The sequence below is a fragment of the Phocoena phocoena genome, chromosome 17, assembly GCF_963924675.1.
Source record: "Phocoena phocoena chromosome 17, mPhoPho1.1, whole genome shotgun sequence".
Classification (NCBI taxonomy): domain Eukaryota; kingdom Metazoa; phylum Chordata; class Mammalia; order Artiodactyla; family Phocoenidae; genus Phocoena; species Phocoena phocoena.
The window spans coordinates 29,971,059-29,998,427 of record NC_089235.1 but is presented as its reverse complement, the minus strand read 5'-3'; the positions used below and the strand labels follow the sequence as shown (position 1 = coordinate 29,998,427).

The 27,369-nt window shown below is 38.9% G+C and overlaps 1 protein-coding gene across 1 annotated transcript in view; it reads left to right on the top strand.

Moving 5' to 3' along the window:
- CNGB3 (cyclic nucleotide gated channel subunit beta 3) overlaps nucleotides 1–27,061 on the top strand; it is a 143,808-nt gene extending 116,747 nt beyond the window's left edge. Inside the window, exons 15-18 of the mRNA XM_065895239.1 lie at nucleotides 6,628–6,746; nucleotides 23,738–23,884; nucleotides 24,121–24,295; nucleotides 26,801–27,061. Coding sequence (XP_065751311.1) covers nucleotides 6,628–6,746; nucleotides 23,738–23,884; nucleotides 24,121–24,295; nucleotides 26,801–27,061 — 702 coding nt within the window. The remainder of the gene's footprint in view (nucleotides 1–6,627; nucleotides 6,747–23,737; nucleotides 23,885–24,120; nucleotides 24,296–26,800) is intronic.
- The last annotated feature ends 308 nt before the right edge of the window (nucleotides 27,062–27,369 follow it).

Sequence of the window (27,369 nt, the reverse complement as noted above, 5' to 3'; positions counted from 1 at the left end):
TTTAACAAAGTGTGAAATGCAGAGTAGATGCAGCGTTCTCATTTCTAATTTCTTCCTCACATCGCATCCATCACTCAATAATAAAAACAGATCAGTGAACACAAATGAAGGAAGGAAAAAAATAAGCAGGGGGAAGAGCAGAAATGAAAAGACATGAGACTCCAAGCCACATTTCTTTGTTTCTGTTTTTAAGAAGGGATTTAATTAAGAGTAGATATAGACAGAGGCGAAAAGTTGTTACTTGTCCAGATTTTATACAGCCAAGTTCAGCTTTGTTTTTTTTATCATTTCCCCAAATCATTGTAGGAAAATGGAAGAAAAAAAAAAAAAAAACGAAAGAAAACATGTTCCATTAGCAGTTGTTTAAATAACTGAAGAAATGGCAGGGCTCAGGACTGAGTTTGCTGACCTATCTAATCCTCTGGATGGCTCCTAAACTTACCAAGTGGGTAGTTTGGACTGCGTCAAAGAGTACTTAGGAATTTTCCCAGGATTAATTTGCAAGAATTAATTTGAGCATCATAATGTCTGTCAGCCTTGGAAATAGCCTTCTACACAGGAACCCCAAAAATTTGAAGTGCTCTCTCACTAAGGGTTACATGAAGCGCTTGCATTTCTACACTTTCTCCAAATTAGTACATAAACCAACCAGAAGAGCTTGGTTTGATCTTATTTTGCACATGCTGTCAGACGTTGCTCTCTAAGGAATGTCTACTTCATTTGAATGCCAATTAAACTTGCAGGAAAGTTTTAAATTAGCCTAGAAATATGCAAGAAATAGTGGAAGTTTTGGTTCGTTGATTATGCCAGATCTCCTTGGAAAATTATTGAAATGACCATTAAAAAATAATTAAAAGTGCTGAACTATATTTAAGTACCCATTATGTACTTCTACCTCCAGTCAGTTGTAATAACTGCCTTTGAAAAATCATTCCAGTTCCTTGAGAATTACTTCATGCAAAGAATTAAGGAATATGACCCTGTCCTAATCATTACTTCTTGGAGTATCTCTTGAAAAGCTAATTTTTAGACACTTTCGCTCATTTTTAAAATAATTCATAGATATTGTGTTGGCTTTAAAGAGTTCAGTCTTGATATTGGATTCATTAGATATGATCTGTACATATTATATAATCAGGTGACATAGGTGTTGCTAGTTCTAATGCTATCATCTGCCAGCCTCGTAAGTTTGCCCAAGACACTTAACTTTTCAAGTCTCTACTACCAATTTTTAAATAAGAATAATGATATCTTTCCTATTTGACCTCACTGGGATTTTTGCAAGAAATAAGTGAGTTAATATCTATGAAAATACCTTGCAGCTATAAAGTAGCATGTTCCTTTATTTTTTTAATTTATTTATTTTATTTATTTTATTTTTGGCTGTGTTGGGTCTTCGCTTCTGTGCGTGGGCTTTCTCTAGTTGCAGTGAGCAGGGTCTACTCTGCTGTGCGTGGGCTTCTCATTGCAGTGGCCTCTGTTGTTGTGGAGCACAGGATTTAGGTGTGTGGGCTTCAGTAGTCGTGGCATGTGGGCTCAGTAGTTGTGGCTTGTGGGCTCTAGAGCGCAGGCTCAATAGTTGTAGCGCACGAGCTTAGTTGCTCCGCGGCATGCGGGATCTTCCCAGATCAGGGATTGAACCCGTGTCCCCTGCATTGGCAGGCTGATTCTTAAACACTGCACCACCAGGGAAGCCTCAAAGTAGCATGTTCTGATAAAACAAACACAGGTGTTAAAATAAGGAGCAATGTAAAATCTGATATTGTGATTTCAAAAGTATTTTGCAAATGCAAGATGTATTATTAGCACTGATAATGTGGAAATAACTATAATTAGATCCATCTGTATTGGAATTTCTACTTAATCTACATTTGGGAATAAATATATCTATTTATAGAATGTATAAATACACAATGCAAAATTTAAATATACTTTTTGCATTGCTTAGTTAGGAGATGTGCATTCCAGGCTTCCTTTTGCTTCTATTTACTATCATGGAGCAACGGTTACTCAGCCAAATATTAGCCAGTAAGCCAATCTGTGCCTTTATTTTCTTTCTGTAAAATGGAAATAATAATTCTTACTCTAGCTTCCTCATAAAAGTCATGGGGAGATAAAATGAGAATTTCAGTGTCACAGATGTTAACTAAGAGGTAGAGTCTGAAAACTTTAAACTTAACCTAACAACTATAATATGACAATAAGTAATGTTCAGGAGAATAACACTTGGTATTAAAGAATTTCAAAACTTCCCAGAGAATAGCTGAATTATAAATTATTCATAAATGAGTGCCTATGTCATAATTCCTATGCTCAGCAGTGGAACAAAGTAGACATTGTCTCAGCCATTGCAGAGCATAAACTATAATCAACATTGTTTAATCCTAAATTAATTTTAGTGTATTCTACTCCTTTGAAAATATGGTTGACAAGAATGTTTTATGAACTCAAATAATCCAGCCCCCTCCTGAACCAAATATAAGAGAATTTATTGTATTTATGCTATTTTTAATAGCCCAGGGTGATCAAGACTCAACTCACTAAGACATATAGGTACTGTTATCTAAATAGTTTGCCTAGTATTATGAGAACTGGCTTATTTAAAGTTTAAAAGCTTTTCTTCACCCAAGTGCCATTTAGATCTCTTGTAAAACATATTTATGTTTTTTGGATCCTGGAGTGAGATGTGTTCCAAGGGTCCCACAACCACCCACTAGTTTAGTAATTTGCATGACTCAACATAAAGTTATATTTATCACTTAAGATTTATTAAGGCAGAGTGTACAGTGCAGGAACAGCAAGAAAAAGATATGCATAGGCAAAGACTAGAGAAATCAGGTGCAGATTTCCTAGATCCTACTTCTGAGAGGCTCACATGAATGCATTTTTATCTCCTACTGTGGACCATAGAGACAAGGGCAAAATATCTCTGCCTAGGAAAGCTCATCTAAGTCTTGGGGTCCAGAGTTTTTACATGGGGCTGGTCACATAGCTACATGACCAGTCATTGTTCAGACTCCAAACTAGATACAAAGCACACACCATAAATCTTTGTGTTTACATTAAACAGTGTTGACAGCCTGGTACATCCTGCCACACTGCCTGAGGCATACAGAATAACATTAACCAGTGTCTATGTGAACATTCCAGGAGTTTAGTTCTCAAGGCATTGAACAAGTGTCATTGCCCTGGCTCCAGAGTCCCCAGAGTTAAACAAGAACTGAATTAAAGAACCTGCTGGGGCCTCCCTGGTGGCGTGGTAGTTGGGAGTCCGCCTGCCAATGCAGGGGACATGGGTTCGTGCTCCAGTCCGGGAGGATCCCACATGCCACGGAGCGGCTGTGCCCGTGAGCCATGGCCGCTGGGCCTGCGCGTCCGGAGCCTGTTGCTCCGCGATGGGAGAGGCCGCAACAGTGATAGGCCCCGCGTACCGCAAAAAAAAAAAAAAAAAAAAAAGAACCTGCTGAAGGGAGGAACACTCCCAAACTCATCCTATGAGGCATCACCCTGATGCCAAAACCAGAAAAAGATGTCACAAAAAAAGAAAATTACAGGCCAATATCACTGATGAACATAGATGCAAAAATTCTCAACAAAATACTAATGAACAGAATCCAACAGCACATTAAAAGGATCATACACCATGATCAAGTGGGGTTTATCTTCAATATATGTAAATCAATCAGTGCAATACACCATATTAACAAACTGAAGGATAAAAACCATATGATAATCTCAATAGCTGCAGAAAAAGCTTTTGACAAAATTCAATACCCAGTTATGATAAAAACTCTCCAGAAAGTGGGCATAGAGGGAACCTACCTCAACATAATAAAAGCCATATATGACAAACACACAGCCAACATCATTCTCAATGGTGCAAAACTGAAAGCATTTCCTCTACAATCAGGAACAAGACAAGGGTGCCCACTCTCACCACTATTATTCAATGTAGTTTTAGAATTTTTAGCCATGGCAATCAGAGAAGAAAAAGAAATAAAAGGAATCTAAATTGGAAAAGAAGAAGTAAAACTGTCACTGTTTGCAGATGACATGATACTATACATAGAGAAGCCTAAAGATGCTACCAGAAAACTACTAGAGCTCATCAATGAATATGGTAAAGCAGCAGGATACAAAATTAACGCACAGAAATCTCTTGCATTCCTATACACTAACAATGAAAAATCAGAAAGGGAAATCAAGGAAACACTCCCATTTACCATTGCAAAGAAAAGAATAAAATACCTAGGAATAAACCTACCTAAGGAGGCAAAAGACCTGTATGCAGAAAACTATAAGACACTGATGAAAGAAATCAAAGATGATACAAACAGACCGAAAGATATACCATGTTCTTGGGTAGGAAGAATCAACATTGTGAAAATGACTATACTACCCAAAGCAATCTACATATTCAATGCAACCCCTATCAAATTGCCAATGGCATTTTTCATAGAACTAGAACAAAAAATTTTACAATTTTTATGGAAACACAAAAGACCCCAAATAGCCAAAGCAATTTGAGAAAGAAAAACGGAGCTAGAGGAATCAGGCTTCTGACTATACTACAAAGCTACAGTAATCAGGACAGTATGGTACTGGCACAAAAACAGAAATATAGATCAATGGAACAGGATAGAGAGCCCATAGGTAAACCCACACACTTAAGATCACCTTACCTTTGACAAAAGAGGCAAGAATATACAATGGAGAAAAGACAGCCTCTTCAACAAGTGGAGCTGGGAAAACTGGACAGCTACAGGTAAAAGAATGAAATTAGAACACTTCCTAACACCATACACAAAAATACACTCAAAATGGATTAAAGACCTAAATGTAAGGCCAGACACTATAAAACTCTTCGAGGAAAACATAGGCAGAACACTCTATGACATAAATCACAGCAAGATCCTTTTTGACCCACTTCCTAGAGTTAGGGAAATAAAAACAAAAATAAACAAATAGGACCTAATGAAACTTAAAAGCTTTTGCACAGCAAAGGAAACCATAAATAAGATGAAAAGAAAACCCTCAGAATGGGAGGAAATATTTGCAAGCAAAGCAACAGACAAAGGATTAATCTCCAAAATATAAAAGCAGCTCATGCTGTTCAATATCAAAAAAACAAACAACCCAATCCAAAAATGGACAGAAGACCTAAATAGACATTTATCCAAAGAAGACATACAGATTGACAACAAACACATGAAAGAATGCTCAACAGCACTAATTAGTAGAGAAATGCAATCAAATCTACAATGAGGTATCACTTCACACCCGTCAGAATGGCCATCATCAAAAAATCTACAAACAATAAACGCTGGAGAGGGTGCAGAGAAAAGGGAACACTCCTGCACTGTTGGTGGGAATGTAAATTGAAACAGCCACTATGGAGAACAGTATGGAGGTTCCTTTAAAAACTAAAAATAGAATTACCATATGACCCAGCAATTCCACTACTGGGCATATCCCTGAAGAAACCATAATTCAAAAAGATACATGTACCACAATGTTCATTGCAGTGCTATTTACAATTGCCAGGACATGGAAGCAACCTAAATGTCCATCAACAGATGATTAGATAAAGAAGCTGTGGCACATATATACAATGGAATATTACTCGGCCAAAAAAGGAGAGAAATTGAGTTATTTGTAATGAGGTGGATGGACCTAGAGTCTGTCATACAGAGTGAAGTAAGTCAGAAAGAGAAAAACAAATATCGTATGCTAACGCACTTATATGGAATCTAAAAAAATGGTACTGATGAACCTAGTGGCAGGGCAGGGATAAAGACACAGACGTAGAGAACGGACTTGAGGGCATGGGGTGGGTAGGGGAAGCTGGACAAAGTGAGAGAGTAGCATTGACATATATACACTACCAAGTGTAAAATGGATGGCTAGTGAGAAGCTGCTGCATAGCACAGGGAGATCAGCTCCATGCTTTGTGAGGACCTAGAGGGCTGGGATAGGAAGGATGGGAGGGAGTCTCAAGAGGGAAGGGATATGGGGATATATGTATGCTTATAGCTAATTCACTTTGTTGTACAACAGAAACTAACACAACATTGTAAAGCAATTATGCTCCAATAACGATATATATAAACCTGCTACACTAACACTTTCTTCTCAACATGGAACAAGAATAATAGCTTAAGGGTCTCATATGTCGCAATTACTAAAATCAGACCTCAGTACTATAGGCAGAAGAGTAGAGTTCACCTTTAGATGACTGTAGCCCATGTTCTTTGGATAAACTAAGCAACTTCTTCAAAGCATAGCAGTTGTCACCAAAGCTAAGGTGATTATGCTTACAATCTGTTATTTCCTCTCTCCAATCCCATTCTTAAAACAATGTGCTGACTGAAGTATTTTTGCCTGTCCAGTGATGGCACACAGTGCTCAGGTTCTAGAAGGTATCACTTTCCTTGTAATTTCCTTTCACATGTTATGTCAAACTTATGTCCATAACTACCTCAGGTCTTAAGATAATTATTATTACACTTCTATTCCTTGCTTCCTTCATTTACGTTTACTCCTCTAAAAGAGTTTATATCTTTTAATTTGGAGCATAATTGTCAAGAATAAAGTGACTACCATTTCCTCTTTACATTTGGCATATAGGGAGAAATTGGCAAGGAAATGTATATCATTAAGCAAGGAGAAGTCCAAGTTCTTGGAGGAGCTGATGGCGCTGAAGTTCTGGTTACTCTGAAAGCTGGAGCAGTGTTTGGAGAAATCAGGTATTGAAAAGACACCTTGTAATATTGAAGTCTGTCATTTGTTATAAAAGAAAAGTCTTGGGCCATAAAATAATTAAAGTTCTCACTCAAATTCACCAGTGGTTTGATTGTGCTGACAGCATTGATAAAATAAGGATTTTCACATTTCTATTTATCCTTTCCCTTCCCCAAAAGAACTAGCTCATTCAGCCCTTTAGGCCCAGGACTTAGGTCAGTGTCTAGCATAAAGTAGATGCTCAATATATGTTGAATAATGAATGTGTGAATAAATGAATGGATGAATGATGAAAGAAGAGATTGGGAGAGTTAGTCGTCAGATTGTTGGAGAACTTGAATGCCAGGCTAAGACAATAGTTTTGAGTAGGTGAGTGATAATGATTATCATTGTGGGACCAAATTGCCTGAGTCCAAACCCCAGTACCACCACTTACAATCTTTGCTCCTTTGTTACTTGACCGCTTTGTCCTTCATCTTAATAATTAGAAGAGAAGGGCTTCCCTGGTGGCACAGTGGTTGAGAGTCTGCCTGCCGATGCAGGGATCACGGGTTCGTGCCCCGGTCCGGGAAGATCCCACATGCCGCAGAGCGGCTGGGCCCATGAGCCATGGCCGCTGAGCCTGCGCGTCCGGAGCCTGTGCTCCGCAATGGGAGAGGCCACAACAGTGGGGGGCCCGTGTACCGCAATAAAATAAAATAAAATGGCATAGTAGAGTCAGCCATCTGCATCTGTGGGTCCCTCATCTGAGGGTTCCACACACCAGGACTCAATAAACTGGATTGCACGACCCATATGTGAATGCACAAGCCATGGATACAAAGGTCTAACACTACAGACAGCAAATTCAAGCATTCTGTGGGCTAAACATTCCATATGCATTATTGTATTTAAACATATTCATGTATTCATCCAATAAACACTTATTTTGAGTGCCTAGTACATGCTAGACAGTCAGGTATTGCTCTAAACTCTGGGAATGTACTGTGAAAACAGTAAAAAAGAGCTTACAGTCTTGAGGGAGAAAACTAACAATAAATAAACTAGACGATAAAATCACATTGTGATAACTGCTATAGAGGTAAAAATTGTTAGAGACTGGGGATGCTACTTTACATATAATGGTCAGGGATACCTCTTTGGACAGATAATATTCCAACTGAGACTTGAGAGAGTAAATGGAGCAGCCATCCAGACATGGGGGAAGAGCCTCCCATATGATGGAATAGCAAGGGCAGAGGCCTAGAGGTAGAGCAAGCGTATCTGGTTGAACGTCATAGAGGTCAGTATGGCTGGAGTTCAGAGAATAAGGGACACTGTGGCGAGATGAGGCCAAAGAGGTGCTCAAAGACAAGACTGTACAGGCCTTTTAGGCCATGGTAAGGAATTTGTATTTTATTCTAAATACCAATGGATACCAATGGAGGATTTTAGGCAAAAGAATGATACAATTTGAATTATGATGTTAGAAGATCACTCTAACAGCTATGTGGAAAAGAGGCAGTAAAGAAACGAGAATGAAATAGAGATCAATTAGAAGTCAGTTGCGGTGGTTCAAGTGAAAGATGATGGAGTCTTGAACTAGGATGCTGTCTCTTAGGGTAAAGACAAGAGTGCACTGTCAGGCAGTTATTAACATATCCATTTCATGATTGGAAAAATTGCAATTCCAAGGTGTCAGTTATCTGGCCCAGGATAACATAGCTAGTACGTGAAAGGGACAATATTCAAACACGAGCTTCATGGATCAGGGCCTAGTGATCTTTCCACCATACCACAGAAGAAAGGTGGTTCATCCAACCTCTGATTTCATAGCTGCTAAGAAGTTATCTTCAGGGCTTCCCTTGGGGCGCAGTGGTTGGGAGTCTGCCTCCCGATGCAGGGAACGCGGGTTCGTGCCCCGGTCCAGGAGGATCCCACATGCCGCGGAGCGGCTGGGCCCGTGAGCCGTGGCTGCTGGGCCTGCGCGTCCAGAGCCTGTGCTCTGCAATGGGAGAGGCCACAGCAGTGAGAGGCCCGTGTACCGCAAAAAAAAAAAAAAAAAGAAGTTATCCAGAGTTCCAGAGATATGAATAATTTCAGATGACTTTATATTAGCATAATTAGGGTTTCCTTAGAATGTTGAATCATGTTAATTCTCTGTTGATAATGTGCCTTCTCTTTTTTATTTTTCCTCCTTGCTTAAAACTGGGCGGGCACTTGTGTGAGGGTCTTGCTCTGGGGCAGCGGTGGAAACACTTCTCAGAATGTCCAGATCTGTGTGTTCCTTGCCTATTTTCTATCGCTTCCTTACTAGGAGTACTTGCAAAAGTGATTTAATATTTTAGTGACTTAATAATCACTGTAATCTTCAAGGTCATAAAACAAGCAACAGTCTAATCTCAAACATTGCAGAAATTAATTAGCTGACCTCTCCCAAGGGTTGAGTTCTCCCTGAAGAATAAAGCTTTATAAATACAAATATGTTAATTGCTGATATTATCATCACAGTAGGAAATATTCTAAGAATACAATCCAGGTGCTGCTGAGTTGCAATTGAAAGGAATCTTAAATTCTTGACAGCAGCTTCTCAAATAAATCTCCTATTACCCACTGGGTTTCTAAGGCCAAATTGAAACCAGTAGACCAGACAAGCTCTAAATTCGCTCAGTAATCTGGCTGATACAAGCAAAAGGGAGGTTTTTGCCTTGATTCTCTTCTTGGCTGTGGTTGAGGAGAAATACGATACATCTGCCTCTTCCCAGATACCCCCAGGCTTCACAGGCCCACAGCTGTCATACGCCCCTGGAGCTCTAGTTATTTATTCCAGCAATGGAGGCATGCCTGCCAAACATCTAGATACTGGAAAGATCTAGTAATTGTGTTTACTACTCAAAAAACCTGTGACCTTTGTTAAAATGAGCTAAATCCAGCACTATCGTGTAGCTTTTTAACGAAGGTTCTTTTTTCTTAGGAAAAAATAAGAAAGAAAAGAACTGAGGGCTTTCAAGGACATTATATACTAATCCAAAAGAGCAAAGCACTGACTAAAATATAGATTTACAGCCTGTCATGGAGAAAACGCAGACCACATTTCCAATTAACATCTGAGGAGTTCAGACACCCCATTTTTAATAGAGAGACTCAGGGTCTGCCGGGGGATAGCCTTGTAGTACTGACTCCACTGTTTGTTTTCACAATTACAATTATTGCCAAGTCTTATTCACCGAATGTATTTAACCACTTCCTATCCTCCTGCATCTGTTAAAATCTCACTTTTCCTGAAATGCATCTGAATTTTTACCCTTGCTAGTGCTATTATGATTTCAGTAGAAATCCCTACTGGTTTCATCTCCCTTTGGAATGTTCTCCCCCTGGAAAATACCTATTCACCTTTCAAGACTTCAATTCAGATGTCACCTCTCTGAAGCCATCTCTAACCACCCCCACAAACAACTAGTTGCTCCTTGTTCTATGCTTTCATAGTATTTCATTAGTGACTTTACTACAGGAATTACCACTAATTTATAATCAATTCATTCAAATGGATCTCCTCAACAGACTAAGCTATTAAAATGTAAGAACTAAAACTTTCCATCTTTATGTCACCAGCAGCTATATAAAAACTGTACAATGTGTTGATTTTCATTGATATTCTGCCTCCATTCAAAATAATTTGCAGGTGCTATTCAGAAATTTCTGATTAATTAAGTAGTTAATTGTGATTTGATAAAAAAAAAAAACAGAAAATTATATTCATTACACCTTACAGTATAATGTGAAGTGCCTCAAAGAAGGCCATGCCTGGCATGGTGAACAAGAATGGTGAGCAAGAAACAATCACTTCCCTCAAGGGCCTTATAAATAAAAGACAAGGAAACAAAAAGATTCCAATACTAGGTGATAAAATGTATGGGTTGCATTCAATGATGGAGCATACGCAGGATATTATGGAGTACAAAGCCTTCACAAGGACCAATCCTTCAGATTTAGCAATTGCTTGAGGTTATTTGAGAACTGAAGGCAGACCTTTCAGTGCTTCTCAAATGACGTGTGGAGAAAATAATGTGTGCAGACAATATGTGTGCACAAAGGTCAGTCCTGATAGCCTGTACAAGGGTGTATGTAAAGGAGTATTCACATAATGCCTGTAGTAGGTTGAATGTTGGCCCCCACAAAGATATATCCATGACCTAACTCCTGGAACCTGTGAATGTGACCTTATTTAGAAAAAAAGAAGAAGAAAAAAGAGTCTTTGCAGATATAATTAAGCTAAGGATCTTAAGGTGAGCTCATTCTTGATTTTCTTGGATGGGCCCTAAATCCAATGACAAGTGTCCTCACATGAGACAGAAGAGGAGAAGACACACAAACACAGGGAGAAGAGGGGAAGGCCGTGTGAAGACCGAGGCAGAAATTGGAGTTATGCAGCCACAGCCAAGGAACTCCTGGAGCCACCAGAAACTGGAAGAGGCAAGAAAGGATTCTATCCTAGAATCCCTGGAGGGTGCACAGCCCTGCCAACAACTTGGTTTTTGACTTCTGGCCTCCAAAACTGTGAGAGAATAAATTTCTGTTGTTGGTAGTCATTGGTTTTACAGTAATTTGTTACAGCAGCCTCAGGAAACTAATATAATACTAACCTTTTTACATTGTTAACTTTTGAAATTTACTGGGGAAAAAAAAAAGGTCTGCTTGACACTCCTTCAGCTCACCCTACATGGCCAGTCCACCTCTAAGACCTATCAATTTCACCTCCAAAGTGTGTCTCCAATTGTTTGCACCTTACCTTCTCCACTGACCCCACTTCCATCCACACCACCTCCCTCTCTCACTGGACAACTGCAGGGCTGCTCCAAGTCTCCCACTCCAACCACCACACCCTCTGTAATCCAGGGCCCACTAGCAGCCAGAGGGATCCTTCACAAACAGGTATGATCATGTCATTGCCCTCCTGCTTGAAACCACTCAAATGTTTTCACATGTTCTTTTTTATCTAAAAGTCCTTGCCTGACCTACAAGATCCTGCAGAGTCTAGCCCCTGCCTACCTCTCTACTGCAGGGTGTACCCCACTCCCCTTGCTCTCTTTAATCCAGACTTTAGTTCCTTGAATGTGCCACATGCCATCCAGCCATGGAGAGTTGGTTTATTTTTTCCTAATTTTGGAATTTAAAAACTGTTTTATTCAGGTAATAATGGTTTATAATATTATATGTATCATGTATACATTACATTTTGACTTCTGCATATACTGCAGTGTGCTCACCACCAAAAGTTTAGCTTCCATCTGTCACCGTATAGTTGACCCCCTTTACCCATTTTGCCTTCCCTCAACCCTTCTTCTCCTCTGGTAACTACTACTCTGTTCTCTGTAGCTATGTTTTTGTTTTGTTTTGTTTTAGTTTGTTCATTTGTTTTGTGTTTTTTGTATTCCGCCTATGAGTGAAAACATGCAGTATTTGTCTTTCTCTCTCTGACTTATTTCACTTAGCATAAAACCCTCAAGGTCCATCCACGTTGTCACAAATGGCAGGATTTCATCATTTTATGGCTGAGTAGTATTGCATTGTGTATATACACTACATCTTTATCCATTCATTCACTGATGGATACCTAGGCTGTTTCCATATCTTGGCTATTGTAAATAAAGCTGCAATGAACATAGGAGTGCATATATCCTTTAAAATTAGTTTTTGTGTTCTTTGGATGAACATACAGAAGTGGAATAGCTGGATCATATGGTGGTTCTAATTTTTTGACTAATCTCCATACTGTTTTCCAATAGCAGCCATGGGGAGTTTTCACCTCTGCCCATATAGGTTTCCCACCCCTTTAACCTAATCTCACCTACTTTCAGGACTTCTTTTTCTCCATTATAGGGACCACCCCGGTCTCCTTGCTATATTCTCTAGTTGGACTACATTCCTATCTTTCAGAACACTTACCTTTGTAATCATGCACTTGCTGGTGCATCTATTTCTTCAGTGTCTTTCTTCCTTCCTCACTAACTCATAAGCACCAGGAATACAATGTATGGCTGTGCCAGTTGTGCTCTGAATCAGGATGTCCAGGCAGGGCCTGGGAGAACTGGAATGCAGCGGGCACTCCACTCCTGAACATGAGCCCCGCTGTTACACTCCCCCTCATGCACAGGTGCCCTTTACTTTGCAAAAGGGGGCATTTTTCTGGCCAAGCTTTACACCTATAGGACTGCATTTGCCCAGAGAGGCTGTATTTTTCCATTTTGTACACAGACACAGTCCCTAGCAGACGCCACACCCGATCTGCACTTGATCCCCAGCCCTCAGGGGAGTGTCTGGCCCACATAAGTGCCTAATAAATAGTCATTGTTATAAGTAAATTAACATAATTATCTTCTATCTTTGCAAATGTACTAATACACATTCATTTTTGTCATGAATATGCATATTCAGCCTTGTACCATTTTTGTCAGTTTTTATTATTAAGAATAGGACTGTGGGCTTCCCTGGTGGCCCAGTGGTTGAGAGTCCACCTGCCGATGCAGGGGATACGGGGTCGTGCCCCAGTCCGGGAGGATTCCGCATGCCGCGGGGCAGCTAGGCCTGTGAGCCATGGCTGCTGGGCCTGCGTGTCCGGAGCCTGTGCTCTGCAACGGGAGAGGCCACAACAGTTGAGAGGCCGGCGTACCGCAAAAAAAAATTTTAAAAAATAGGACTGCTACGTTTATCTTTGTAAAATCATTTTGCTTTTCTTTTATTTCTTTGAAGTTTATTCCCCAAAATGAAATAACTAGGTCAAAAGGTAGAAACATTTCTATAACTCTTGGAATATATGGGCAGATGATTTTCTAGAAAAATTGAACCAATTTAAGATACAACATGCAATGTATAGCTATTTTTCTCTAGTACCAGTGATATTACCTCATTATTCTCAGTTGGTTTTGCACTTTAATAGTTGTTTTAATTTCCATTTCTCTAAATAGGGCTTAGAAAATAATAGGTCCTCAATAAATATTTGATAAATGAATTAATTTTCTCTGGGCCTATTTATTTTCACAAACGTGATCATATTTATTTTCTGCGTTTCTTTCTTCGTATAATATCCTTTTTTCATCATATATAACAAGTTATTGAGCAGAATTTAGGCAGTGATATATCATATGTTTTAGATAGTCTGGCTTTTATTTAGAGTATTTAAGTTCTGACTTTTCACCAGCTATATTGGTCAAATCACCCATTCTGCATATTTAACAAATATTTTCTCTATACCATTGTGAAAAGGCCAAATATTTTGAAGAATAATTTTAAACCTCTTTGTTCCCTCCAAACAATGTTTGCCTATTTTCCCTGAGTACTCAGTTTTCAAAATGAGAGTACCAAGGTAGACTTCTAGTTTTTTGGACTATTTTAATTCCATATTCTTATTCTTCATCAGAATAACTCTGTTATTCCTTCACCCACTACCCTGCCTTTCCTAAAAGACAGAAATAGTAGATACATTGGAAGTATGAGCAGGGGTAAGAAGATTGATAAATATTGAGGGAGAAAACTTTTCATTTCCATTTTTTTCTGGCTCAATCCTGTGCATACTACCTGTGTTAAAATATGTGTTTATATTTTTCACTACCTTCTTTAATATACAGTCTCTGTTTGTGTAGCATTTTTTGCTTAGAGCAAAAAGCAAACCTCACCTAAGTTTCACAATATTCCTCTGAACCACTACATTATCAGTACCATTGTTTAAACATGTATTCAGATATTCTCAGGACTCCTCCTAAACTGACTTCATCTGGTGACTCTAATTCTATGAAAATCAAGGCTCTTTACCATCATTTGGAATAGCAGAGAGGGAGTAAAGAATCTGATTGTCAGACATTGGTAGAGCTTATCACGACCAGCCCAACTGGCTTCCTCCTTGATTTTTCTAATATCCATGTGCAACTCTCTATCATTAGAACAATAACAATGGCTTCATTAGCAGCATTAGAGTTTAGGGTGTAAAGAAAAGACTCCATGACTTGAAGTCAGCTCTGGTCTTGGATTTGAATTTCTGCAATGAAACTCGTATTTGTTCTGGAATAAGTCACTTCACTAGATTCTGGACCTCAATTTCCATGTCAGTAAGTGTAGGTAAGAACCTACCTCACCAGTTTCATATGGTCATTAATATATGACATTGTTAGCTATTTTGACCCCAAAGAAACACATAGTTAAGCTAGAATATTAGTTTGTTTGATACAGTAATTTCCAGCCAGAGTATCATATATCCTCCTGGGTACTTGATATAAATAAAGAGGGCAAGGAATAAACTGTGCATGTTATTCCTTTTTTCCTCTCCTTCTTTAGAATTTTTACCTAGATTCTTCATCGATCATCCACTTTTTTTTTTAAAATAAATTTATTTATTTTTGGCCACGTTGGGTCTTCATTGCTGCTTGTGGGCTTTCTCTAGTTGTGGAGAGCGGGGGCTACTCTTGGTTGTGGTGCACAGGCTTCTCATTGTGGTGGCTTCTGTTGTTACACAGGCTCAGTAGTTGTGGCACACGGGCTCAGTTGCTCCACGGCATGTGGGATCTTCCCGCACCAGGGCTCAAACCCATGTCCCCTGCACTGGCAGGCGGATTCTTAACCACTGCGCCACCAGGGAAGTCCTGATTATCCACTTCTTCTAAGGCCAATTCAACTCTGAAATCAAGACTTCCTGGGGGAAAGAGGACTGCACGTTTTGTATCTGTGAAATCTGAACTCTTTAACTCTGATAAAAATCCATACATAGAGATTTTTCTCAAAAATCTAGGTTAACATGTGTTGCCTTGCAGTAGTTTTATGAATATCAAAGTATCTGCAAAGAGCGAGCAGTCTGGGCAGAGGTGACATGAGAACATCCTCTGATATTTGCTCACCCACAAAAGTTTTGTTAGGATTTATATTTAGTGAAGTGGTAAAAATTTTCAAGCAACAAAGTGTTTTCCAATAACACTGAAAAGAGTAAAAGAATATCTCATAGAAGTCTACACAGGTGACCTAACCTCCTGCACTCCAAATATAATCCAGTTGGAAATTTGCTTAATGAGAACAGATATATGAAGTTGTAATCTCTCACTCAGCATTGGATGTGATTGATCTTCTTTCCATAGATAGTATTCAGAGTTAGTTTTATTTCTATTATAGGAAACAATTCTACATGAGAGTATGCTTTTAGACAAGAAACTTCTTCATTTTAGGAAACATTCTCATTTTTTTACAGTTATCAAAGCATTAATCATTCTGAATTGTGTTTATCTGTTTAAGAAGTCTGTCTAGGTTTGCATCCAACTCCACAACAATGAGCTGTGTGGCTCTGGGTGAGGTCCTCAACTGAGGTTTCATTTCTTCATCAATTAAAACAGAGTAATAATAATACATAATTACCTCATGGGATTGAAAAGCATTATATGTGTTGATACAAAAGAGAACTTAGAAAAATACCTGGCTCACAGTAAGCACTTAAAAATATTAGCTAGTAATACTACTATTACTAATGTTATTATCAATATTTGCTAGTCGACTAGACAAACCTCGCCCACGCTTATCCCACTCCTAGATTACAAACAGCTTGAGGGCAGATTTTTTTTTATTGAAATATAGTCGATTTACAAATATTATGTTAGTTTCAGGTATACAGCAAAGTGATTCAGTTATACATATATGTGTATATCTATATTCTTTCTTCGATTCTTTCCTGTTATAGTTTACCACAAGATATTGAATATAGTTCCCTATGCTATACAGTAAATCATTTTGTTTATTTTATATATGGTAGTGTGCATCTGTTAATCTCATACTCCCAATTTATCTCTCCCCCCTTTCTCCTTTGGTAACCATAGTTTGTGTATTATGTCTGTGAGTCTGTTTCTGTTTTGCAAATAAGTTTATTTGTACTAATTTTTAGAGCCTACATATAAGTGATATAATATTTGTCTTTGTCTGACTTAACTTCATTTAAAATGATAATCTCTAGGTCCATCCATGTTGCTGCAAATGGCATTATTTCATTCTTTTTTATGGCTGAGTAATATTTCATTTTATACATCTATATCTATATCTCATCTTCTTTATCCATTCATCTGTTAATGGACACTGAGTTTGCTTCTATGTCTTTGCTATTGTAAATAGTGCCGCTATGAACACTGGGGTGAATATATCTTTTAAAATTAGATCTTTTCTCTTTCCCAGATATATGCCCAGGAGTGGGATTACTGGATCATATGGTAACTCTATTTTTAGTTTTTTTAAGGAAACTCCATACTGTTTTCCACAGTGGCTGTACTAATTTACATTCCCACCAACAGTGTAGGAGGGTTCCCTTTTGGCTTGAGGACAGATGTTAATCATCTTTATAGCCCCAGAACTTGGCATCGTATCTAGGTCATTATGGAGTATGTTATTGCCACACACTTCTAATTTATCACTAATTTCTTTTTTTCCTTTTCTTTTCAATTTATACGGTGAATTCCTTATATGCTTCTGCATGATTGGCCTCCAAAGTAAAATGGTCTGTACAATCTCAAACTCATAGAAAAAAACTATTTATCAAAAGTCCAGCTGAGGAAGGTAATGTTTAAGAGGATGATTTTTCTCTAGATATTCTAGATACCACTGAAAACAAAGAGAGAGATGAGTATTTGATATGCACTGTACTGACTGCCCTTCCCACCCGCAGCATTGCTCCTACGGAACTGGACTTTGGAGTGACACACAGCCTTTACTGAGGACCACATCACAAACAGTGCTGGCAAACTTAGTTTTGCATCTATAATAGAATATGAACATGTTGTCCACCAATTTACATGGTGGCCTCTCTACTAAAGCTCTTCAGCATATATTTCTGTCTTAAAACTAAGAATCCATCGATTTTTATGATATAAGAGACAAAGCCAAATTCGAAGCCCTCTTGTAACAAAGTTTACATTTTTGCATGCACCCCATTTTATGTTTCCATTCTTGTTTTTCTTCTGCTCTTCCTTTCAACTTATGCTCTTTTGTATTCTACTTATCCTTGTGAGTGCTTTCTGGATAAACTAGCTCTGTGAAAAAGGGCTGTGCACATTGTGTTCCAGTCACATTATAGTCTGTGTATGCAGTGCACAATTCATGATGCTGTATGTGGCAGCCCTGGAGAAAAGCTGGAAATGAATGACTTACTAGGGACTATCTGAATATTCTAGCTCTTTCTGATATATACACTCAGAAATGTATATGTAAATACATATACATTTGTTTATATGTATATATACATGTTTATATGTATATGTGCACATGTACATATTATATTTATATGTATGTACTATATGCATACTATATGCAGTAGGGATCACCCAATCCACTGAGGGTCTGAATAGAACAAAAATGTGAAGAAAGGGCAAATTCGCTCTCTCAGCTTGAGCTGGCATATCTATCTTCTCCTGCCCTCAGACATCAGACATCAGGGCTCTTGGTTCTGGACTTTCAGACCCAGACCTCGACTTACACCAGAGGCTCCTCTTTCTCTCCTTCTCAGGCCTTTGGACCCAGACTGAATTACAGCACCAGCTTCCTGGGTCTCCAGCTTGTAGATGGCAGACTGTGGGACTTCTTAGACTCCATAACCACCACAACCACATGAGCCAATTCCCATAATAAATCTCCTTTTATATAGATCTGTATATGTCCTATTTTTTCTGTTTCTCTGGAGAACCCTGTGTAATAAAATTTATTATACTTATTGTTAGTTGTTACAGTTACATACCCCAAATTAGGGTTTAAAACTTCTCAGCCAGGAGTTTTACCTAATTACACCTTCATAATTGAATGTCAGGGGTCTATAAACACTTATCTCTGGGCTTCCCTGGTGGCACAGTGGTTGAGAGTCCGCCTGCCGATGCAGGGGACACGGGTTCGTGCCCCGGTCCGGGAAGATCCCACATGCCGCGGAGCGGCTGGGCCCGTGAGCCATGGCCGCTGAGCCTGCGCGTCCAGAGCCTGTGCTCCGCGGTGGGGGAGGCCACAGCAGTGAGAGGCCCATGTACAGCAAAAAAAAAAAAACACCTATCTCTCCCTAAAGATAATCAGATACCTATAGTACAGAAAGTACTAAAAGGTGGTCTTGTTAATCCAAAAGAGAGATTAAGTATCTTGCTCAGAAATACACTTAATAAATGGTAGATTTCAACTATAGTTCAATTTAAATTCTTTTAAATTAAACATTATAAATAAATAAATAAAGTGGTAGAGTTATCTGGTTCCAAAATCTGTACTCTTTCCACAAACCATACCATGCTTTACTATTTTTCCTTTTGCACTACTTTACCTGCTGAATACATGATAGGCGCTTAATAAATACATGATTGGAGTAAAAATCTAAAAGGTCCTTAAGTTCTTTTTAAAGGTCACAGCAAACAAAGGTGGACCTAGAATTAGAATCTATTCCCTTGTTTCCTGGGCCATTGCTCTGTTCAGTATTTTTGACCTGGGGACACTTACCATTAACCTCGGCTGTTTGTCCTCCAGCACATGCTCTTTCAGAAGCTATGTGGGCTTGGGAATATTTAGGGATCTTCTTACTAAGCTATTTAATGAGTGAAACTTTCCATTGGTGGAATGCTGGAGAAGCATTTTGTGGACAGGAGGGAAAAAAACGATGCTATTTTAAACACTGCTGAGAGTTTGGGCAAAATCCATCTGGCAGACAGACTATTTCTTCCGTTCAAAAACTCATCAAGCACTCCAAATGTGTAACCTGTAGGCAAGTTTAATTAAAGCTTGAGAAATCTCAAAATAACTTGACATTTAAATATGTTATTTCCGTTCTGCTCTCATAGTCTGACACACACAGAGACAGTCTCAGGTCCAAATTAAGCTCCCCAGTGCCATCCAGCCCTGCCTAACTACTGATTGCCCTATGTCCAAGGCGACAGGAATGTGAATGAAATAGGCTCATCCAATCATTATCCTTCAAATATTAACATCCATTTCATAGATAGATAGGCAGGAAGATAGGTAGGTAGATAGGTGGATAGATAGATAGATGGATGGATGGATGAATGACAGAGTAAAATTTATTTCTCTTACTTAAAAAAAAGGTCGAAGGCAGAGCTTGTCTTGGGGAGAACCTCAGGAAAGGAGATTCCATTTTCTCTTTTCTCTTAGTTTATCAATTATAATTCTTTTCAAAAAACTTCAGTGTTTGACATACACATTTTAAACTTCACATTAACACTATACCACTTCACACATAGTGCAGGAACATTATAACAGCCCTTCCCTACCAACCCTTAAGACACTGATATCATTCATTTCACTTATCCATATGCTACAATCACCCAATGCAGTGTTACTTTATTATTTAAAGTCATATTTTAGATCAATTAAGAATAAGGAAAATAAAAGACTTTTGTTTTACCTCTGCTTATTCCTTCTCCCATGTCTTTCACTCTTTATGTAGACCTAAATTTTTAATCTGTATCATTTTCCTTCTTCCCGAAGAATTTCTCTCAATATCTTTAAGGGTATGTCTGCTAATGTTAAAGTCCCTCAGTTGTTTGGTTTTCTGAGAAAATCTTCATCTCTCCTTCACTTTTGAAGGATAACTTCACTATACATAGGATTCTAGGTTGGTGATTTTGTTTTTCTCAACACTTGGTATTTCACTCCATTCTCTTCTTATTTGCAGTGTTTCTGATGAAAAGTCCACTATAAGTCTTATTCCTGTTCCTTTATATGTATGGCTTTTTTCCCCCCTCAGCTCTTTTCAAGATTTTCTTTGTCTTTAGTTTATTACACTTTGAATATGATGTGCCTAGGAATGGGGGTGGGGGAGTATTTATTCTGCTTGGTATTCTCTGAGCTTCCCGGATCTGTGATTTGTTGTCTGTCATTAATTTGGAAAAGTTCTTGGCCATTATTACTTCAGCTGGTTCTTCTAATACTAGAGAATAATGTATGTTTATGTATATATCATATATATATAATACCTTTTGAAAATATCCTGCGATTCTTGATGTTCTTTTCTGGTTGGATTTTTGGTTTTCTTTTTTTTTCATTCCTTTTTTTTCTTTTTGCATTCAATTTGGGAACTTTCTACTACCTATCTTCAAGCTCATCTATTCTTTTCTTCATCATGCCCAGTCTACTGATGAGCCCATTAAAGTCAGTATTCATTTCTGTTATAGTATTTTTTTTTTTTTTTTTTTTTTTTTTAGGTACGCGGGCCTCTCACTGTTGTGGCCTCTCCCGTTGCGGAGCACAGGCTCCAGACATGCAGGCTCAGCGGCCATGGCTCACGGGCCCAGCCGCTCCGCGGCATGTGGGATCTTCCCGGACCGGGGCATGAACCCGTGTCCCCTGCATCGGCAGGCGGACTCTCAACCACTGTGCCACCAGGGAAGCCCTGTTATAGTATTTTTTATTTCTAACATTTCGATTTGAATCTGTCTTAGAATTTCTATCTCTCTGCTTACATTACCTATCTGTTCTTGTATGATGCCACTTTTTCCAATAGATCTTTTAACATATTAATCATAGTTATTTTAAATTCTCTGTCTGATAATTCCAACATCTGTATCATATCTCAGTCTGGTTCTAATGCTTTCTTTAGCTCTTCAGGCTGTATTTTACTTGCTTTTTAGTGTACTTTGTAATTTTTGTTGAAAGCTGTACATGACGTAATAGGTAGTAGGAACTGAGGTAAACAGGTCTTTAGAATGAGGTTTTATATTAATCTGGCTAGGAGTTGGGCTGTGTTTAATGTTTGCTGTAGCTGTAGGTGCTAGAGCTTCTAAATTTCTCTAGTGACTTTGTTTCTATCTCCTCTGTTGACTTTGGCCTTCCCTCAGTACTGCTCTTCAGAGAAAGTCTGCATTTTGCAGTTATAACCCAATGTTACCATACAGAAGCCCCTTTGGTATAGTGCTCAGGTATGGGGGAAAGCTCTAACTTTATGATTAAATCTAAGTCTTTTAATGGATCTATGTCCCTGGGGTGCGATCTTCACAGGTGTTTCTTATCCCCTTAGGCAGGAAGGCCAGAGGTGCCTGGGATGAGAGAAATGCCCTTCGTCCAGCTAGGATAAGACTCTGGTAATCTTTTCCCCTGGATAGTAGACCTTTGTAATGGAGAACAAATATATTCTGGGTGTATTTTACAATGATTAATTATCCCCTTCTACTGCCAGAGCAACAAGCAGATCTTTCTCGGCTCTCAACTGTGAGAATCTGCTGAAGTTTCTCAAGGTAAAACCTATAAAAGTATCAATTTCCCCATAATTGTGGCCCTCAGAGTTTCTCCCTCTCTTGATAGTTCACTCTCAACGTACAGCAATTTGTCGAAATTACCATTTAGGTATTCCTACCAGTTACAGCTCCAAGGGCTTCTGTTCCAGGTAAGCAGGTTTGGCTGTGGCTTTCTGTATTCACCTGTCTCCCCAGATTTGGATGGGAGTTGACCCTGCAACTTCAGTTCTTTGACAGTTCTGAGAAAAGTCATTGGTTTTCAGTTTGTTCAACTTTTTCGTGTTGTAAGGACAGGAGTGACAACTTCCAAGCTCTTTACATGTCAGAGCTGAAACCTTATGTTAGTTTTTTAGTTTTTTAATGATTAACAGCCAGCGAAAATGTTCCCTTTTCTGCAACAACGGCTGGAGAAATACACATGGTCTGATATCAATCTTCAGGCACAGCACTCATGCAGCTTCTCACATCTCATTGCCCCCAAAGGCAGGGCTGTGAAAACGTGAACATTCCTATTGCCAGAACGCTTTCTCGGTCCCTTCCACCTCTGGAGATTGTTTTTATTAATGTGAGCCTTCTTTCTCCATTTCTAAATGGTTGACTCTGAGAGACTGAATCTTGTATTACCATCTCACTGCAGAGCCTATAGTGTTTTTTTTAAACATTTGAAACGTGTTTTTTCTTGTCTTGCTTTCAAAGACCAACTCTTATTTTCCAGATTATTGGTGAATGACAGAAGTTATATTCATTTGTTTTATTCACTCTAGTGTTCATTTATTTTATAACTATTTATTGGTTACTTCCCAAACACAAAATGCCCCAGCTATGTCCCTGAGAGATACAAAGTCCAGAATTCTCTGACATTCCAAGTGGGAAGTTGTATGAGAATGACTATACTACAGAGCAATTTATGATACTGAGAAACAATTTGATCTGGGAGTTATGTATAGGAAGAGATTAAATTCACCTAATGTAACCAGGGTATCATTAAGATTTGATGTCAGAGCTTGATCTGTCAGAGTCCAGACAAAAAACTGAAGGTACACTTAAGTAAGTTAACTAAGAAGACTTTAATAAAGGGATCACTGACAGAAGCCAATCAAAGGAAATTAGAAGGAAAATCTAAGACTACCCAACAAGAGATGGTGATACATCTCAAAGCTAGCTACAAGGGAGCTGTTTCCACAGCCAGGCCTCAAGGGAACAAGGGCAGGGCACATTACCAGAGCCCAGAAAGAAATCTGTGGGAGTTGTACTTCCAGGAGATGGCCAGGAGCTGTGGATTTTGGTAGAAACTGCAGCCATTGCTAACCTAAGGCCTGGCAGGGAAGAATGGGGGAAGAAACGTGCCAACCCCACTCTCTTCCTGCTTTCTGACTTCTTACTGGTATTTCCCATTGGCTGAATCCAAATGAAAATCAGAGAGCAAGCCCACAGAGGTCAGCTTCCTGGAGTGCAAAGAGGATCGGGAAGGATGAAAAGTTAGTCTGAAAGAGCAAATGGAGGATACCCAGTCCAAAGAGAGTCTGCACTTCTGGAATCTGGGAAGAAGAATCTCCCAGGGCTCTGATGGCTACAAGGCCTTGATTTGAGGTAGGAGTTAGATGCAAAATGCATTGAAATCTGTTGCCACTTCTACTGCCACCACATCTTGACTCTCTCTGCACACACATCCAGGGAATGATCTCTGAAGCAGTATAAATGGTTCTAATATTTGAGTTTTTTTTTTTTAAGATTTTGGTGGAGGAAGATTGAAACTGGTGGCAAAGATTCATTTTTCTCTCTTACAGCCTTCTAGCAGCAAGAGGAGGAAACCGTAGAACTGCCAACGTGGTGGCCCATGGCTTTGCCAATCTTTTAACTCTGGACAAAAGGACCCTCCAAGAAATTCTAGTGCATTATCCAGATTCTGAAAAGCTCCTCATGAAGAAAGCCAGGTATAACCTTTAAAACCCCATTAGAGAGGAGTTGGTTTTACTTCATAAAATCTAAGATGAGAACTGTGTTATGGTGGGTACAATCAACTTTATCCATGAGATACACTTAACAAACAACTGTTTGTGCAGTTATACATTGAAAACTTCACAGATTAGGAGAAATGATAGTATTTCTGGTAAGTTTTTCCATAACTCTCACAGTGCTATCTGAAATGGCCTTTCTGTCTTGTCCACAGAGTGCTTCTAAAGAACAAGGCTCCAGGCACAGAGACAACTTGTCCAAATAAAGGACTTGCGTTTCTCTTCCCACCAAAACAAGAGACACCCAAAAAGTTTAAAGCTCTCCTGGGAGGCTCAGGAAAAGCATGTCTTGCAAAACTACTCGCACTGAAGAGAGAACAAACCGTTCTGGTAATAAGGCAGAGGGAAAGGAGGGCTGTAACAGAGACCACTGGACTAAAGACCAGACAAGCTCCTACTTTAATTCCATCTCAGACACTGGGATAATCTGGGTTCATCTAATGCAAATAATTAATATAGCACTTATTATTAGTTTACTGTATGCCCATATAACATCACATTTAATCCTCACGGGTTTATTATGGATAGTTTTAATGTATATATACATAAATACAGTTGACCCTCATTTTTGTGGATTCTGTGTTTGTGAATCTGCCTACTCACTAAAATGTGTTTGTAACCTCAAAATCAATAGTTATGGTATTTTGGGGGTCATTCACAGACATACATGTGCAGAGCAGCAAAAAATTTAAGTTGCTGGAGGCACGTGTTCCCAGTTGAGGTTGAACAAGGAGACACTCTGCCCTCTTGTTTCAACTCTCACACTGTAAACAAGTGACATTTTCATGGTCTATTTATTGCCATGTTTTTTGCATTTTTGTGCATCTCCCCCCACAATACTGTTAAAAATGGCCCCCATGGGGCTTCCCTGGTAGCGCAGTGGCTAAGAATCCACCTGCCATTGCAGGGGACATGGGTTTGAGCCCTGGTCCGGGAAGATCCCACATGCCGCGGAGCAACTAAGCCCGTGCGCCACAACTACTGAGCCTGCACTCTAGAGCCTGTGAGCCACAACTACTGAGCCTGCACACCTAGAGCCAGTGCTCCGCAACAAGAGAAGCCACCCCAATGAGAAGCCCGCACACCACAACAAAGAGTTGCCCCCGCTCGCTGCCATTAGAGAAAGCCCATGCAGCAACAAAGACCCAACACGGCCAAAATTAAAAACAAATAAATTAATTAATTAAAAGAAAATGGCCCCCAAGCATATCGCCAAAGCACCACCTAGTGTTCCTAAGCACAAAAATGCTCTGATGTGCCTTACAGAGAAACGTGTGTTAGATAAGGTTCATTCAGGCATGAGTCATAGTACTGTTGGCTGTGAGTTCAGTGTAATGAATAAACAATATATATTAAATAAGGTGTCTCTAAACAGAAATGCACATAAAACAAGGCTATGTATTGAGCAGCTGACAAAAATTTTGTAGCCAGAGGCTATAGGAACCTAAACCTGCATTACCCCTAGGAGAGATAGGTCAGGGTTTGCTAACAGTGTTTGTGGCAGCTTTACAGGACAAAACTACCATGAATAATGAGGATCAACTGTATATGTATAGACATACATATATACCTATAAATATATGACATTTTACCAGTAAGACAATAAACATTTTCACTAATATTCATTCAATTACTATCACTAATGTAAAGTCAGAAATAACCACATAGATTGCATCCAAGCTTTTATATTATAGATGAAGAAACTAAGATCCAGATCAATGTATTTGGATAAGATCACAATCAATGACAGAGCAAAAGCTATTACTCGGGTATTCAGACTTCCACACCTACACTAAGCTGTCTCCCAATTCCTAGAAATGTCAAGAAACTCAAATGTTATTGCTTTTCTCTTTTTTTTCATATATCTTTGATTCTCATGATAAGCTTATGAGGGCAGATACTGAAAAACAGCAGGAATTCAGGTTTTCTGAATCTAGTCCTTATGCTATCTCTAAAACTGTAGGAAATGGGAGGCTGTGGTTCTTTCAGGAAATTGGTAAAGCAAATATTATAAAAGTCAGTCACACTCAAGAGACTAAAACTTGCCTCATCCTTTGCCATACACACAACACTGCGATGAAAATCAGTGTATACCAAATGCCTTATTTAATCGGCACAGAAATAATACTTTGTGTAAAAGGCTTATGGGGTTAAAGAACTATGTAAGTCAGTATGTTAAGTAAGGCTCTCAACTTTTATGTACACATTCATACCCGGTACAAGCTTCTCTCAAACTGATCTCAAGCATCACCAGTAAAGAGCATAGTATATTTTTTACTATGAAATTTCTACAGATGACACTAAATATAATGGGTTCTAAAGCCATATCAAACGCCCACGGGACAAATGGAGAAGACTGTACTAGGAAAGAGATATGAATTTCTCTCTGAAGTTCTCCCATGAACTTATGCAGGAGGAATACCAGAGATTCTAGAGTATTTATATGGTATTTGGTTAATACTTTTTTACTAAAAGATAAATATTTAAAATTTCATCTTCATAAAATAAGTAAATATTTAAAAAGCAAAGAGTCCTGAGCACTAAGTCTAATAATTCAGAGACCATGAGGGTCAATAGGAAGTGAATTCCTTGGCAGGGACAAAAATGCGACGTAGACTAACACCGAATTCAAATATGATAGCTCAGCCCCATTCTCCAGCACATCAGAAAACTTAGTTAAATGATAGTCAATGGCAGACATGATTCCCTTATTAACTTAATTCAGACAGTCTTTGTCTTAGTGGTGATCCTTAGCTATTGCATATTAATCAAAAGACTCCAATGTCCTTGATTATGATTTCAATACCAATTCTTTTCAATAACTGTTGCTTCTAGAAAAAAAGTGAAAACTCTGAAGGAGAAGAGCATAAAGGAAAAAAATATGAAGATAAAGGAAGACAGCCAGCAGAGAAACCACTTGAGACATTCAAATGTCCAACAAGTTCTATTACAGCAGAGGAAGCGCACCAGTCAATTAGAAGGGCAGTTTTACCCGGAGGAACTACCCGTCAATCACTCATCATCAGCATGGCTCCTTCTGCGGAGGCTGGGGAAGAGGTTCTGATGATTGAAGTCAAAGAAAAGGCTAAGCCATAAATGTTTGATTATCTTTAGATACAATCTAGTTAGTTCCCAAAGAGATTGTAGTCAGGATGGTAGCTTAAACTAATGAGAGGAAAAGACCGTGCCGGGACCCTTGAGAAACCATAGGCAAATCCCTAGCTTAGTTTCTAGGATTTATCCTAGAGAGTGTGATCTTCTGCATTGGCAATAAGAAGATTATTTAAAAAAAAAAATCCCTATTCTCCGTTGTCATTAGCTTTGCGCAATTGGTATTTCTCCTAATTGCATATAGTAGGTTATTTTTCTTCCGTTCTTTCTTGATGATGTTTCTTCTCTCCATT